The sequence below is a fragment of the Xyrauchen texanus genome, chromosome 17 (genome assembly GCF_025860055.1).
Source record: "Xyrauchen texanus isolate HMW12.3.18 chromosome 17, RBS_HiC_50CHRs, whole genome shotgun sequence".
NCBI lineage: Eukaryota > Metazoa > Chordata > Actinopteri > Cypriniformes > Catostomidae > Xyrauchen > Xyrauchen texanus.
This window is the reverse complement of record NC_068292.1, coordinates 22909216-22926954: the sequence shown is the minus strand read 5'-3', so window position 1 is coordinate 22926954 and position 17739 is coordinate 22909216. Positions and strand designations below refer to the sequence as shown.

Genomic DNA, 17739 nt, shown 5'->3' with positions numbered 1-17739 from the left:
CACGCTCTGCTCTGTCATTCTCCTAAAGCCCCTTTGACTACCTACTTAACCTGCTTTATATAAGGATTGGATCATTTGATGCACGTGCTATATGCAAATTTTTTCATGTCGTATTTTTCAGATTATTGTTCTAAGAAAATAGTTGTAAAATAAAATAATAATTATTGTTTTTTGCATTCAGTAATTAATAATAATAATAATAAAACATATCCACATAGCATTTTTATTGGCTATTCTCGGACTGCCCGCTCCCACCCTCCCCTAAATCTGAAATATAATCTTACGCCACAAACAATCTAATCAGATCCCGTGGTTACTGTGAGAGTTCTGCGGGATTGCAGACCTCTTAAGTCAATGACGACTATCTGTCATTTCATTACATGCGAATAGGGTGCTTCTGAACCCTCAGGGACCCAATATATCATTTATATTAATTATATATTTAATTTTACTTATTGAAATAGTTTTTAGGACGTCACTGATGAGAAAATATCTTGATTTTTAAAGGGATAATTCACCCAAAAATGAAAATTCTCTCATGATTTACTTACCCTCCTGGCATCCTAGATGTGTATGATTTTCTTTCTTCTGCAGAACAGAAATTCAGCTCTGTAGGTCCACACAATGCAACTTAATAGGTGCCAAAATTATGAAGCTCCAAAATCCATATAAAGGGAGCATAAAAGTAGTCCATGTGACTGTTTAAATCCATATCTTCAGACACAATATGATTGGTGTGGGTGAGAAACAGATTCATTTTTTAAGTCATTTTTTATCATACATTTTCTTCTCTGCCCAGTAGGGGGCGATATGAATGAAGAATGTGAATCACCAAAAACAGAAGTAGAAGAATGGGAAAGTGAAGTGGAGATTGACTGTGCAGTGAGGAGAATTTATTGTAAATAAATAAATAAATAAATATTGATCTGTTTTTCACCCACACCTATCATATCTCTTCTGAAGACATGGATTTAACCACTTATCTGGAGTACTTTTATTTTGCCTTTATGTGGATTTTTAGAGCTTTAAAATTTTGACACCCATTTACTTACATTGTGTGGACCTACAGAGCTGAAATGTTCTAAAAATCTTCGTTTGGAGCAGATGAAAGAAAGTCATATACATCTTGGATGGCATGAGGATGAGTAAATAGTAAGAGAACTTTCATTTTTGGGTGAACTATCCCTTTAAGTACATTTTGTTTTTAGGTGAATTTTATGTGACTTTAGCAACATGCATAGGCGGAAATCGTCGGGGGGGTCAGGACCCCCCTATCTGAGGGCTGTCCCCCCCTAAAATATCATTAAAATATGTGTATTGTAAATAATATAATGATATATTCTTAAAATAATTGTTTAAGAAAGAAAATAATACAAATGCAAACGGGGCAACAACAAAAAAAACCTTCAAAAATTGCTCTTGAGAATTGTTATGTTTATTGTCCCGCCCAACATTTTTATGAAATTTTCGCCCCTGGCAACATGTGATATTCAATGTAAAATGTCTTCCCACCATACCGTTACTACTGTTCTATGATAGTGTATCTATGAGAGTAGGCGTCCCCAAACATTTTGCTGCCAGGTTTAGGTCACAATTTTCAAGAGGGGGTGAGCCTACAGTGTTTTTGTCACAGAGATTATTATTTTGCTTTTAATACATTAAAATCCATTCACAGAACATGATTTTAATATTGGTAACTTTATTTATATACATTTCTTATCAACTTGCTTTAAAATCTGTTCACTGATGTGTGCATGTCAAAAAATTAAGATTGGGGGGGGGGGGGGGGTGTTATTTTAACAGAACTTTTATTATATGTTTTCTATTGTAGTTTAATGAGAAAAAAAAAAAATATATTTGGCCTGCAGGCTGTAGTATGAGTACCCCTGGTTCAGAGCGTCAGCTACTGTTATGTGTAATTTTTTACCTTTTTTTTTTAAATGACGTTTTTTTAAATAAAAAATTATATATGATATATATATATATATATATATATATATATATATATATATATATATATATACAAACAATAAAATATTTTTATATTAAAACACCATAATATATAAATAATAATATATTTATATAATAAAATATAATTTAATTACAAATAAATGCATTTAATTGCTTCAAACAAACATAGCAATTTTGCTACAATGTAAAGGCACAGCAGCAAAAATGGACCAAATAAATCTCAGTAGGTGGGAAATTGTCAATGATAACTAGAATATGAAATTATAAATGGATCTCAGGGAGAAAAAAAATGTATATATATATATATATATATATATATATATATATATATATATATATATATATATATTATGATATGACCTTTAATACTTCAAACAATTGAAATTAATCAGAATTTTCATTTACATAGTTCCCTTTCCCCAGTTTTCCCCCTTCTTCAACTCTGCACCTGCTTTTTAACATTCTAGTTTCTCTCCCTTCCCATTACCCCATTTCTACCTCTTTGTCAGATTTTTGGGTTCCTGGTGTGTATGGGAGTGATTTTGGCCATAGGGAATGCGGTGTGGGAAAAAGAGGTGGGCTCTCTGTTTCAGAGTTTCCTCCCCTGGGACCCTCCAGTCAACAACTTCCTGTTCTCTGCGTTCCTCTCCTTCTGGTCCTATGTTATCATCCTCAACACGGTTGTGCCGATCTCCCTCTATGTAAGGTGAGAAAGAGAGCAAGGTGTGGGGACTGAAAGCAGTGAGTGAGCCAATGGAAATCCATTTTTCTTCTTGATCTTGATGCTTTTTTATTTTTAAGCATTTTTGCTTTGATGTTATTTTATGTTTAATACATCCTTTATACCAGTGCTTCTCAGCTGGTTTTACATTGTTTACATTGTTTACCCAAATATTACATTGGACGTGCAGTAAACCGGCGAGCTTAAAATATAGTATTTAAATTATTTATCATACAAAAGTAAACAAAGATATCCTTAAAATCAAGCATTAAAATTTTATTTAAAATTATTTGATTTAAGAAGAATATAATTCACTGCATAAAACACTTTGTGTGCACGAAACAAGTTTATCCTGGCTGCATTAAAACAACTGAACTTATATTAAATATATAGTAGACTTGGACAAAGTTTCTTTTACCTTGTTTTGTCCATGTTGGCTACTTTCTCCAGCTTCTGTCAGAAGAATTTGCGGCATAATTTTAGCACTTGATTGAATGCAGGTCCTTTGACATCAACAAAACTAGATATAGGAAGCGTTTTCTCCTCCCTCTTAAAAGTTGATAAGATTATTTAATTCGCTGTATTTACTTGGCACAATTAATTGCTGAATCTGCTTTTCAACAGCATTTATTGTTTTTCCCTGTTGTCTGAAAACAGACAGAACAGACCTGTGACTAATTTGTGGGTTTGACGAGTTGAGAACCACTGCTTTATGTATTTCTCATTTTATTTGGATTTGTTTGGTTGTTTTCATGTTTTCATATCAGGTAAGAGATCCATAAGCCCCACTCTCTATTCTTTCTCTCTGAAATATGTAACAACAGCCCCCCGTATGATATAATCCATGTAACATCACTAAAGTCCTGAACCCAACCTGGCCCTACTGAATTTAGCTCTGTCTGAGCTTTAACTCTGCCATGTGCTTCAGCTAATGCAGCGCTCCTCTTACCCGTGCAGACTCATTAGGAAGAACTGCAGCAATGCACTGAGCAGCACCACACGGCACAGCATTTACTGTACAGTCACAGACTTTCTGCTGAAGCTACGCACTTTATATAGTTGTCCGAGGAATGGAAATTTCTGTTTCTATTCTAGATGTAATTGTTTTCCACGCATTGTCCCTCTGACATGCAATTTTTTTAAATTGCTATGAATGAACATTACTGACAAATAATAAAAGAGATAGTTCACCAAACAAATGTGTCACCATATACAGAACTGACTCTTACTATATGTTGTTCTAAACCAGAAATACTTTCTTCAGTGTAACAGAAGCAGAAGTTAGGCAATAAGAGCTGCTTGGACAATCTGCTATAAATAACTTCTTTTGTGCTCCATGGACAAAAGAAATCCATACAGGTTTTGACCACAGAACATTCATTTTTGGGTGAAAGTTTCATTTTAAGTGCCTTCATTTAACAGGCTGGCAGATTGCTGTGCTATTGTCTCTCAGTTGCACATTAAATAATGTCTATATAGCACAGAAAATCTGTGTGTGTGGGGGGTGGGTTTGGGTGGTTTACGAGGACATTTTTTTAGGTTACCCACTTGTAATTACAAGGGTATTATGCTATGAATGTTGCTTATGAAAACATTTCCAGTGTCCCCATAATTCAAATAGCTTAAAAACATACTAAACAATGTTTTATTGAAATGTAAAGTTTTTTTTGTGAGGGTTAGGTTTAAAGGTAGTTAGGTTTAGGGGATAGAATCTATACTTCATACAGTATAAAAAACATTATGTCAATGGAGAGTCCTCATAAGGATAGCTGCACCAACATATGTGTGTGTTTGTGTGTGTGTACATGTTTATACTACATTGTGGGGACCAAATGTCCACATAAGGATAGTAAAACCAGAGATCATCTCTAAGAAAGGGCTTATTAAACATACTAATTGATGATTTTTTTGAAAATGTTTAAATGTAAAAAGGTTTATGTTAGGGTTAGCTTTAGTGGTAGGGTTAGGGGATATAAATAATTGTTAGATCTGTATAAAATGCATGGAAGTCTATGGAGAGTCCCCACAATAATATAAAAACGTGTGTGTGTGTCATTTTGGTGGAAGTTTGGTTAGGAGGTTTGTTGTAAATTTTGTGTGCTTCCATAAAAAAAGCAGATCATATTTGTGTTGTCATAACCCTCTGACATTCTCTGTCTTTCCGTAAACCTCTTAGTGTGGAGGTGATTCGTCTAGGTCACAGTTACTTCATTAATTGGGACCGACGGATGTACTGTAGCCGTAGTAACACAGCAGCAGAGGCCAGAACCACCACACTAAATGAAGAGCTGGGACAGGTGGAGTACATCTTCAGTGACAAGACAGGAACCCTTACGCAGAACATCATGACCTTCAACAAGTGCTCCATCAACGGCCATGCATATGGTGAGACACACACTCAGTTTCCATATTGGCAATTCTGTTGAAGAAACACACATAATCACCAGTCATTTAATGTTTTCTGGGAACAACTTGACCCAGAGTTTTTCATATTTTCAATTCTGTTATAATTTGTTGCAAACTTCTCCTTTTGTGTTTGATGGAGGAAAGAAATTAAAATGGCCTTGGAGTAACATGAGCATGATTAAATGATGAGATCATTTTTATTTATTCCTTTCACTGAGAAGAACAGTGATTTAAAACAAATAAATACATAAAACATACTGTATAAAACCATATGGAGCCAGTAAATCATGTAATATACAGTATGTAGAACATATAATACAAAGATAAAGATGTTGCATTGTGCTGTGTAAATATTTGCTGGTCTTTCTTTTTACAGGTGAAGTAATAGATAACTTAGGTTCACAAAAAAAGGTGAGCACAGCCAAGATTCGTTGTATGGACTGAAAAGGGATAGTTCCCCCAAAAAGGAAATTCTGTCAACATGTTCTCACCCTTGTGTTGTTTCAAACCCGTATAAAGGAGAAATTGAACAAAATGTCCACACTATTCTTTTCCATAAAATAAAAATTAACATGAACAGTAGGAATGGGCATTTTCAAGTAATTTTGTATTTGAGTACTCTAACCCACAACAAACAAATAACAGATTGCTCATTAATAATAAGAAACTTATGTTTTGTTTTATTCAAAACATTACCAAAAACTTTATGAACAATATGCATTCAAGGTTAAATCTTGGGCTTACAGTGACACCTAGTGGTGTGGATGTAGCATCATTCAAAACCAATACTTTTCAGTTACAGAAGCCATTGTTGAAATTCAATATTCACAATCAGCTATGATTCATTTCATTCTAATGTGAAAGTGTCCAATAACAAGACGGTTATTGAGATTAAGTGAGTAGTTTTCAGCTGGTCATGTGATTCTAAAATGGCAGCCCCCATGAGGGACCCCCTACCCCATGATTACATAAGGTCACTGATATGAGTAGAGTCCTTATCTCATGTGAGTGCTCATGATTGTATACATATGTTTCAAAATAAAAAATAAAATTTTTTAGGAGTAAAACTTTTTTAATGGGGAAAAAAATTACTGAGTGCACCTTCAATAAAATAAACACATTTTTACTCACCCGGAGCCGAGTCTACATGAAGGCTATCGTATTTTTTTTATTTCACATTTCGCAATTTCATACAGTTGGCTTTTTACAAAATGCGCTCTGCTGGTGTTCAAAGATTTAACACACATAGACACATTTTCTTTCCACCATAAAAGCTGATCATTTTCCATTGTTAGGCATGACTCCAATAAGAACCGAATACCAATAGAGTATAATTCAATAAGATTCAAAATATTTCAAGTATTACCACACTTCAATTCACATTTGACCAAAGATTGCATCAGAATTATTTCTCTCATCCAAGACCTCGACAACACACATTCACAGCATCCCAAAGTGAACTCAATTGAAACTGCAAAAATCAGTAAGTGATTCAGAGGGAAAGTAGAGCATAATTGAGAGCAGCTCATGGTAGGCAAATGCACAAAGGAAAATCAGTTTGTGATATTCAAGCAGTGTTTTTAATAGTTGACTAGCTGGTGCAAAATGACTACCTGTACTCCATTAGTCGATCATTTTATATTGGACTATTGGATGGATGCTTTTCTAAAAATGAAAAAAAAAATAAAGCACCATAAAATTAGTCCATATGACTTGTGCACTATATCCAAGTCTTCTGAAGATATACGATAGCTTTTAGTATGGAAAAGACCAAAACTGGTCTTATAAGGGTTAGGTTATTGTGCTTTCTAGTCATTTTGGAGCGTTATATTGTAGTTTTAGAGCATCTGTCCTCTTTTACTTTCATTGAATGTAAAAGAGCAGTGTAACATTTAGCTAAACTTATCCTTATATATTTTATCAAAGAAAGTAATATCTATGGGTTTGGAATGACATGATGGTGAATAAATGATGACAGAATTTGTGAGTGAACTATCCTTTTAAAGGACTAAATCGAGTGTACAAAGTACTGTAAATCTAGCATCTTTGCATCACAAAGTTGCTCTCGTTGTTGGAAAGTTGTTGTACAGAAAAAACCTTCTACCTTCTAATCTATTAATTTATACCTTCTAATATATTATTCTCAGAGGGCACAGCCCCTGGATTTCAGTGCATGGAACCCCTTAGCAGACCGGGACTTCTGTTTCTATGACCAGTCTCTGCTTGAGGCAGTAATAGCGGGAGAACTGGCCGTGCATGAATTCTTCCGAGTGCTTTCTCTCTGCCACACGGTCATGAGTGAGGAGAAGAGCGAGGGTAAGGGATTGGATCAAGATTGATTATCTGGCAGACTCAGTAATGTCTTTTCATCCAATAGAAGCCTAAAATGATTAAATAAGGAAGCTGTTGCCTTTAATAATGTTAAAGGGAAATGATGGCCCAAATTTTAATTGTAATATTATTATAACTCTTTATGTATTATTTGTCATTACTGTATGTCTTCCTTACCCATTCTCTCCTCCCCTCCCTCACTTTCACTTCCTAAAGGAGAGCTGTTGTATAAGGCTCAGTCACCAGACGAGGGTGCGTTGGTAACAGCTGCGCGTAACTTTGGAATTGTGTTTCGCTCTCGCACACCTGGTACAGTCACCACACAAGAGCTCAGCAAAGAGGTCACATATACGCTCCTCGCCATCCTGGACTTCAATAACATCCGCAAAAGAATGTCTGTCATAGGTATTCAAATATGTTTACAATCTTTCTAGCATCTTGCCTACTGAAATAGTCAAATAGTCACACAATTTTCTCAGTTCCCTGTGGGAAACTCTATATTGTATAGATTTTAAACACTGTGTTAAAGGGCCCTAATGCCAGATGGTTTTGTACTTTGATAGTGCGAAATAGCCAGTAACATTCCCAGGGGTCAGAGAAATCTGAATACAGCTTAAATACTGCTCTGCCAAGCATCATAAATAAGTGGAACATAAGTGCTAATATAGAAAATGTTTTGTGAGGTATATACACTCTCATAATGTGGAATTATGGCCCTCGTGTTTGAGTAAGTGGTGCTTACAGTTTGGCAGGCGTTTTATTTATTTTTGCATATGGACATTGCACATGTCCATGTGGTCTTTGTTTACATGAAAAAGTAAGAGATTTTTTTGTTTTTATTTAATGTGAGAATTACTTCTACCATCACCACAGAGACACAAGTGCAAGATCTGCAATTTAATGGATGTGTGTGTGTGGGTGTGGGTGTGGGTGTGGGTGTGGGTGTGGGTGTGGGTGGTGTGGTTTACGAGGACAATTTCTTTAGGTTACAAACTGGTCATTACAAGGGTATTATGCTATTAATGTAGTTTATAACAACATTTCTAGTGTCCCCATAATTTAAATAGCTTAAAAAAACATTTTAAACTATGTGTTTTTGAAAATGTAAAAATGCATAAAGTTTTTTTGTGAGGGTTAGGTTTAGGGGTTGTGTTGGGTTTAGGGGATAGAATCTATAGTTTGTACAGTATAAAAATCATTATGTCTATGGAAAGTCCTCATAATGATAGGTAGACTAACGTGTGTGTGTGTGTGTGTGTGTGTGTGTGTGTGTGTGTGTGTGTGTGTGTGTGTGTGTGTGTGTGTGTGTGTGTGTGTGTGTGTCTCAGTGAGGAATCCGGAGGGTCGTATCCGTCTGTACTGTAAGGGGGCAGACACAGTGCTTTTTGAGAGGCTTCATTCTTGCAATCAGGAGCTGATGAATATCACCTCAGACCATCTTAACGTGAGTGTGTTTTGGCTTGTTACAGTGATTGCAGGGCAGCCCTCTATTTATATTCCTCAAACATTCCGGGTTGGGTTATTGTAAATAGCTGACCCACCTTGTCTTGGAGATTATGTAAATGTGCTATTTTTGTAAACTTAAAGGATTAGTTATCCTCATTTACCCACCCTCATACCATTCCAAATGGGTATGACTTACTTTCTTCTCCAGAGCACAAATTAAGGTTTTTAGAATAATGTCTCTGCTCTGTAGGTCCTCACAATGTAAGTGAATGGTGGCCAGAACTTTGAATATCAAAAAAGCTTATAAAGGCAGCATAAACTTAATCCATATGACTCCAGTGGTTAAATCCATGTCTTCTGAAGTGATCAAATTGGTTTAGTTGAGGAGAGACCAAAATATAACTCCTTTTTCACTATAAATCTTGATGTCAGTTTTGATGATCATGATTTCAAGTTTGATTATACTTGTATGCTCTGCACATTCATCAAGTGCTAAGAAGTGCAATTGATCTTGAAGTCATGATCATGCAATTATTTATTGTTATCAAGATTTATAGTAAACAATTTGTTATATTAGAGTTGTTATGGATTACTTTTATGATGTCTTAATGTGCTTTTTGGAGCTTCAAAATTTTGGTCACCATTCACTTGCATTGTATGGAACTAAAGAGCTGAGATATTCCTCTTAAAATCGTTGTTTTTGTTCTATGAAGAAAGAAAGTCATACACGTTAGGGATGGCATGGGGGTGAGTACATGATGAGAGAATGTAGATTTTTGGGTGAACTGTCCCTTTAAAACTTTTGAAGACATTTAGGATTACATTTGAAAAATTTGAAAAGTGTTGATGTCATCATAATGTTTACATAGTGAATACCAAGTTGTCTTTTTTTCATAAATGTGTTTGCATACTGAATTTCTTGCATTTGTATAACCATTTATAGCCTTTAAACCAAAAAGTAAATGTGTAGAGAAGAAAACTAGATGCATGCTGAATGTATTGAAAATGGCAATGAGACTCTGATGATGAATTTAATTTACTGTACATAGAACCAAATTAGTTTCTGTCTTGCAAGGGCTGATATTTTCTTGAGGAAATGCAAATCTAGTTTCATGATTCATGTGTATGCAATATTTGGACCTTAAGACCAGCATTTGGTCTTAAGGTCTTTTTCAATATTTACTATTTTATGCTTGCTATTGGCTGATATCACCTTTACTGTTGTTTATATATATTAGCTAGGAACCATAAGTTTCAGTTCTCTCATTGGGAACGCCATAGTCTGCTGCAGCCTTTATAAGTTAAACAACAGAGCCCTCTTGTGTGTCTTGTTAGTATTGATAGTACTGTAATAGACCGCTAATTCCAATGTCTTATTTCACTTATATTGATTTAAAATTCACTATGTAAATGTAATTTTACAGACTCTTTATATTTGAATATATTTGTTTATATTTGTTTACACTTTAGCTGATGACAGTGTGTAAAACATAATACTAGAATTTACAATGTCATGATGTCATGAGTTGATTTTGGAAAAACGTGTGTTTATGTAGGAGTATGCGGTTGACGGGTTGCGGACTCTTGCTGTGGCGTATCGGGATCTGTCTGAGGAGCAGTGGGAGGAGTGGGCGGAGCATTACCGTCGCGCTGATAAGTCCACAGACTGCCGGGAGGATCGACTGGCTGCTGCCTATGAGGAGATCGAACAGGATATGATGGTGTGTTTTTAATTCCTAAAAACATTCATAAATATGTTTGCTTTGTTTCTGAGGTTTAGATCATATTTAATGTTTACATACTATCTTTTGCAGTTGCTAGGTGCCACAGCTATAGAAGATAAACTGCAGGAGGGTGTTCCTGAGACTATTGCCATACTCTCATTGGCTAACATCAAGATCTGGGTGCTAACTGGAGACAAGCAGGGTAAGTGCTTTTTAAAGAATATCAGAGATTACTTTGAAGCATATTTGCTCTTGCCAAGTTGTTATACTTAAATCTAAGGCTCGGTTTCACACTATGCATAAACCGTAAGGCTCAACATAACAAAAGTTTAAATTATCGTATTGTTTCAGCTCTGAGGATAGCAGAAATGCATTGAAAATGCACTATAAACTTATTTCTAAGTAATAATATCTGCAATATCGGCTTTTATGAAACAACAAAAGAATTTATGGGGCCAATTACTAACTCCCTTATTAAAAAAAATATACCTGTCGACCTTGATGTAAGTTGACAGCAGGGTTATTATAGTTTTGGAGTTTTACTTTAGTTTTTATTTCTATTTTATATTACATTTTTAATTACAATTTAGTTTAATTTTCATTAGTTTTCACAGTTTGTCTGTTAGTTTTAGTATAGTTTTCTCAGTGTTTCGTAGTTTCAGTTTAGATAGTTTAAATTTTAGTTTTTGTATTTTTCATGGCTGCCAAAGCTGAGCATTTACTGGTGTCATTTAAAAATGTCTAACATCATTACATTTCTAAGGGCAGTCTTGCTAGTGGCATTTTCATGTTTAATGTGGATTGCAAATATTGCAAATCTTATAATATAGGCTGATTATGGGTAAAGTGACAAAGGACATTTAAGCTTGATTCACATTGTATCCATATGTATTTCCTTAAATGATTATAAATCATTACTAAACAAATCCCAGATGTGTATGACTTTCTTTCTTCTCCTGAACACAAACAAAGATATTTAGAAGAATGTATCAGCTCTGCTGGTCCATATAATGCAAGTCAACAGGGGCTAAAACTTTGAAGCTCCAAAAAGCACATACCATTCTATTAATTAATTAATTGCTATTTTCATGTAAATTTGATCCCTTTCCACATCTAATTTAGATTTCCCGTTGATCGAGTTTGTAAAAGTTCTCAATGGCCCACCCCTATTCATTATTATAAAATGTATGGCTGTTAGTACAGGAAATTCTCACTGTAGTAACCCAGAAATCAAGTTATTTTTAGCATAGAGCCGCAGTACTCTACGCATCGTAAATGCTGTCAATGTGAAAGCACTATGCAAGCCTGCTGTTTCAGTTAAGCTATAGGTTTTACTGCAGGATTTATCGCTTACTCTAGTCTTTCTCTTCCACTGTGACAGAGACTGCTGTGAATATTGGTTATTCCTGTAAAATGCTGAGAGATGACATGACAGAGGTCTTCATTGTAAATGGACGCACTGTGCAAAGTGTGCGGGAGGAACTGAGGTACAATGCAACCATGTGTCACATCTGACCATCCATCAATCCGTTGAAACATGAGAATTGAAAATCTTTCAGGAAAAGCCATTTCACGACCAATATCCTTTTTTCTGTGCATCGCTGTAGAAAAGCAAGAGAACGAATGTTGGAGTCAGCACGCACCAGAGATGGAGGGAAGGAGGCTGAAGCTCAAGGTTGTGGTGGGGCGTGTGCTCTTGGAAATGGTTGTGGAGATGGTGGTGCTGCTAACTATATGCCTGATGAGGCCAAATGCCCCCCTCCTCAGGCCCCACCCTCCTCCTTGCTGGAGTCAATCAGTGGAGAGTTTGCCCTCATCATCAATGGACACAGCTTGGTGGGTTGCAACAGCATGCTGGAAACTTATATTCTTAGAACGGAATATTTGTAATTTTATCAAATTGTGCAAAAAATGTGAAAATATTATTGAAATCTCTGTATTTAAGGTGCATTTAATCCAAAAATGTTTAAAATTTCCAAGAAAAAAAAAACATTCTCCTGTGATGCATGTATGTTTACTGTTGGACATTTTTAGTAGGCAATTTAAATAAACTAGTTACTGTTAACAGGGCCGCAAGTGCCCATTGCAGAAGAAACACCTGTATATTTCAGAAAATAATTTATATTGTGCAGTAAGTGAAGAACATTGTACAATTTCTAGAATATGCTGTGACGAACAAATAAAGTCCAATCCTCTCTCTCTCTCTCTCTCTCTCTCTCTCTCTTTCTGCGGCAGGCTCATGCATTGGAGACGGATATGGAGCGTGAGTTTTTGGAGACGGCTTGTGCTTGTCGAGCAGTAATTTGCTGCAGAGTTACTCCTCTACAGAAAGCTCTGGTGGTAGAGCTGGTTAAACGCCGTAAGAAGGCCGTCACACTTGCCATCGGAGATGGAGCCAATGATGTCAGCATGATAAAGAGTAAGAGGAAAATAGAGAATATTAGAGAGAAACATGGTCATGTTTAGCACACATAGACATTCATTGATCCTTGATATCAGTTTTTTACTTCAGTTTAGTGTAACTTAGGGCAACGTTTTGAAAAGAATCACTAAGCTTTACTGTGTCAGATTTTGCTTGACAGATATTTATGACCCTTTTTGTTAGAGCATCTCACTTATGGCTTTCCAGCAGGAAGAACAACAAGACTGACTGAGGTTTATTTTGTACATAGTTAAATGTAAGGTATGCCTGCTGAATAGAGTACAGGAAGCCCCATAAATAATGTTTTAAGCATTAAGCATAAGTGTGAGTATATAGCCAATCTCTTTATTTGAGTTATTTGAAACCAAGAGGTTGATGAATCCAGGTACAAATCCAGAAATCATCATTCCACCCCAAGGACCCTGTTTTAAAAGCACTAAGCACATATCTTTTTGATAAGTCATGCGCATGAAGTTAGTGTTGTTAATGATATTTTGGTATTTTTGAGCAAGTATGCGCTAAGTTTAGGCACACGTGGGTTTGGTGAAATTGCATGTGCAAATCGCTAATGGGCTGGATCAAGTGCAATCTATTTCTGAGGTTCTTCTCTGTTATTGTACTGTCAGCAACCTATTATTTAGTCTTGTCCCTCAAGCACCAGCGATATAAACAAAGACAGCACACTCATAAGAAATTGGTAGTGTAAATGGACTGTATGCAATTAATTAGATGAATAGAAATATGGACTTATTATGTGCATTAACTGCATCCTTGTTGAATGTCAGGCATATTTCTAGTGACATGCTCTTTTTATACTGAAGTAAAATGTGTTTCTCATCAGGATTTGGATGGAGGCTTAGTTCATTTATAGATAATGTACAGCAAGTATTATTAATAATTTTCATCTACGGAAACACAAATCATGGCTAGTATTAACAGTGAATGTATTGGCCTTCCAGGCTGGTCTGTGGATTTTTGCATTAAATTAAAATTAAGATTAATTTATTGAAACACAAAAAATGTAACCAAAAATATTTCTAAATTAAAATTACACTTCACACTAAATGAAAATATAATCAAAATTACAAAGTTGTCAAAAAAAATAATATACTGTATAACCAAACCATCTCCCCAAATCCAAACATTTTACCCTTTCCAACTTCTTCAACCGGCCTCATTTGCTATGACGAAAAATCACTCTAAAACAACATTTGGAAATCTAACAATATAAATTATATCATAAATAGGCTATATTGTAAATATAGCCTAAACATAATAATAATAATAAAAATATTAATTGAGAAATAAACATGGATCTCTAGAAAGTTTAACTTTTTTTTTTCATAAAACAGCTACCACTGATTGTCAGGGACATCATTTGCTGTGCCAGTTTGTTCATGAACTTTATTACCATCCATTATCTCCAGACTGCAAACACAGGAACCAAACTTCGAGAGATCAGATGCGCTTCTCAAACGTCTTAGCACAATTATCTATTTCTAAGGGGGAAAATAACAAATTGCTCTTTGTGCTACTTCATTAACATACAATACACCCACACCCACTTGCGCTACACTTAGCACAGTCACGAAAATAAACCCCAATGATAATTAAAATTTTATGGGGGGAATAACTATGTGTTTGTAGGTGTTTCTGTGCTTTCTTTTCCCACATTTAACTTGAGTGCATCAAAGAAAGATTTTTCAAATCTAGCGTTTGTGATATTCTTTCTGTTTTGTTGTTACTGTATGCAGTTGTGTCACTTCCCTCAGCTCAGATATCCCACCATGGGCTCTCACGGTGTCGCAACCATATTTCAAAAGGCTGCTGTGAACATGGATAAGAACAAGATGTGACGGATGTGGTTTATGTGCAAATCTCTTTGCACCATTCTGTACTGTCCCAACTCAACCTATCAACATGCACACACACCAAACAAGTTCTTTACTTTGCGATAAGCAGTGTTCCATCTTCTCTTTGTTTGATGTTGTGGGTGTGTGCAGGGGGTGTCTGTTTTGTTGGTGTTTAGGAGTCAAATCAGAAGTCAGAGTGCATTATTATAAAATTATAAAATTGTTTCAGGTTTTTTAGGTGAAGAGAAATTAGTTTATACATCATAAACAGACAGTTCATACCACCTCTTTTTGTTGCCAACCAGCATGACTTGTTTCTTCCATGGAACACAAAAGGAAGGAACCTCAGTCACCAATCACTTTCATTGCATCTTTTTCCATAATATAATAGTGAATAGTGACTGAGGCTGAAATATCCTTTTGTGTGGGTTTGGAACAAAATTAAATGGCCAGATTTTAATTTTGGGGTGAACTATTTCTTTAACTTAAAATAACCCCTTTAGAATTACCAGCTAACACCAACCAGTCAAGTTAGATAAAACTTTGGATAAATCAAGCTGCATGAGCTGATCTTCTGTTTGTCTCTCCATCTGCAGCAGCTCATATTGGTGTGGGAATCAGTGGTCAGGAGGGGATCCAGGCCGTGCTTTCATCAGATTACTCTTTTTCTCAGTTCCGCTTCCTGCAGCAACTTTTGCTGGTGCACGGACGTTGGTCCTACCTGCGTATGTGTCGTTTTCTGTGTTACTTCTTCTACAAAAACTTTGCCTTCACTATGGTGCACTTCTGGTTCGGATTCTTCTGTGGTTTCTCAGCACAGGTGAGACCATATGTGGGGAGTGCAAAACATTTTTGGAAGGCGGTGTTCTCCATACATGCATGTAACTCTAAACTGTACTTTTAGACTAACATGTGCTATTTTAATGTAATGCACTACTGCTAAGATGTTAAAAAGGTTTTTGTTTTTCCTTTGGTCATGTCTTACCGTACCTATGGCACCGAGTGTGCCAGCACTGCACTGGTGCTCCTTAAAAAAAAATCATAAATATGAGAGGTTAAAGGGTAACTAAACACCTGCTCAGAGTCTGACTCCACCCACTAGAAATATTTGAAAATGCAGGAAAAGTGGGCAGACCCCGGCGGGGATAGAGGGAACGAACCGAGTGCGGGGGTGAGCGGGGGTGGGGGGCACCTGAGACTCGTAGTGACGGATTAATTGACAGCTGCTGTCAGACTCTATGTTATTATTATTCCTCACACGGTCGCAAGACGACATGTACATGAATCTGGCGTGGTGAGTTGGAACCTGCTTACGTCAGCTGTCACCGCTTGCGTCACGAAGTACCGCAAACAGCCAATAGGAAAATGCAACTGCAGTAGCCACCGTTCAACCTGAAGAGGGCAGCACTCAGACGTTTTTACACCATATATTGTAGAATTAAAACACTTTATACACAAATGTCAAAAAAATTACTTGAATCAATGACCAGTACTAATAAAGCCCCATGCTTACAGATCATTAACTAAAAAAAGTTGGTTTAGGGTTTAGTTACCCTTTAAGGTGATTTCTTAGCCTTGAATTTTCTGTTCACTGTCATTATTTTATTTAGACTGTCTACGACCAGTATTTCATCACACTCTACAATATTGTGTACACATCCCTGCCTGTGTTGGCAATGGGCATCTTTGATCAGGTAAATAGTAAAAAAAAAGCGTGTACATTTATGCACTAAATACTGATTATTTTTCCTTAAACTTTTAAAAGGATTTCACCCCCACGCCTGTCTTTCTCAGGATGTCCCTGAACAGAGGAGTCTAGAGTATCCAAAGCTGTATGAGCCAGGCCAGCTGAACCTGCTGTTTAACAAACGCGAGTTCTTCATCTGCATTGCACAAGGAATCTACACCTCTGTGGTTCTGTTCTTCATTCCATATGGCGTTCTCTCTAACGCCACACAGAGTAATGGAGTTCCACTGGCAGACTACCAAACTTTCGCTGTCACTACTGCGACAGCCCTTGTTATAGTCGTCAGCGTCCAAGTGAGTTCTTGTAAAATGGCTGATAGCTGTATCAGCAAGTTATAGACAAACATTAACACTTCATATATCCATTTAAATTATATATGTCAGTATTATTATATATTAAAATAAATTAATTTGGGGGCTTTCTCAGCAAATATTGATATTTGTAATTAATTGCATTTAATTTTAATAATTGGCATTTGTCATGTAATTAGTTTGCTTCAAACTTTTAATCAGTTGACAGTCCTAGTATTTACACTAAATAGGGTAACTAGTGGTGTTTGCATCCTGGTGTAAATACCAACATACACTATGCTGGATTCGAACTGATAACCTGCGCAAAAATACCAATGCTAACTTCAAGGCCAATTCTCTATTACTCAATGGCACAGTCACTGCATTTTAGCATTTTATTTTAGCATTTTAAATAGTGACATGGAATTATGTATAGCTGTTTTGTTGTTTAGTATTCTGAATAGTGCAAACTTTGCTTTTACTTGTTTATAGATTGCTCTGGACACGGGTTATTGGACAGCTATAAATCACTTCTTTATATGGGGATCTTTGGGTACCTACTTCACTATCCTCTTTGCTATGCACTCCAGCATCCTGTTCAACATCTTCCCCAAGCAGTTCCATTTCCTTGGTGAGTCGGCACTGTGGTCCAACTGTCTGGGCAGTTGAACCAAAACCAACATTTCATAACATCTATATTGTGTCACAAGCACTGCGTATAAGCCGTACTTTGTGACATCTGGAAATTCAGATAGCATTACTCTTGTGTAGATTATTAAAATACAACATAAAATAAATAATAATAAAAAAAAAACCTACTCAATAAAT

At 36.0% G+C, this 17739-nt stretch overlaps 1 protein-coding gene across 2 annotated transcripts in view; it reads left to right on the top strand.

Annotated features, from left to right (window-relative positions):
• Window positions 1-17739, top strand: part of LOC127657502 (phospholipid-transporting ATPase ID-like) — a 41231-nt gene that overhangs the window by 16947 nt on the left and 6545 nt on the right. For both annotated transcript variants that reach the window (XM_052146314.1, XM_052146313.1), the window contains exons 11-25: window positions 2481-2677; window positions 4869-5077; window positions 5475-5509; window positions 7246-7414; window positions 7646-7834; window positions 8758-8873; window positions 10432-10596; window positions 10690-10801; window positions 11981-12086; window positions 12207-12435; window positions 12835-13018; window positions 15471-15694; window positions 16485-16568; window positions 16669-16914; window positions 17404-17542. In XM_052146314.1, coding sequence (XP_052002274.1) covers window positions 2481-2677; window positions 4869-5077; window positions 5475-5509; window positions 7246-7414; window positions 7646-7834; window positions 8758-8873; window positions 10432-10596; window positions 10690-10801; window positions 11981-12086; window positions 12207-12435; window positions 12835-13018; window positions 15471-15694; window positions 16485-16568; window positions 16669-16914; window positions 17404-17542 — 2404 coding nt within the window. The remainder of the gene's footprint in view (window positions 1-2480; window positions 2678-4868; window positions 5078-5474; window positions 5510-7245; window positions 7415-7645; window positions 7835-8757; window positions 8874-10431; window positions 10597-10689; window positions 10802-11980; window positions 12087-12206; window positions 12436-12834; window positions 13019-15470; window positions 15695-16484; window positions 16569-16668; window positions 16915-17403; window positions 17543-17739) is intronic.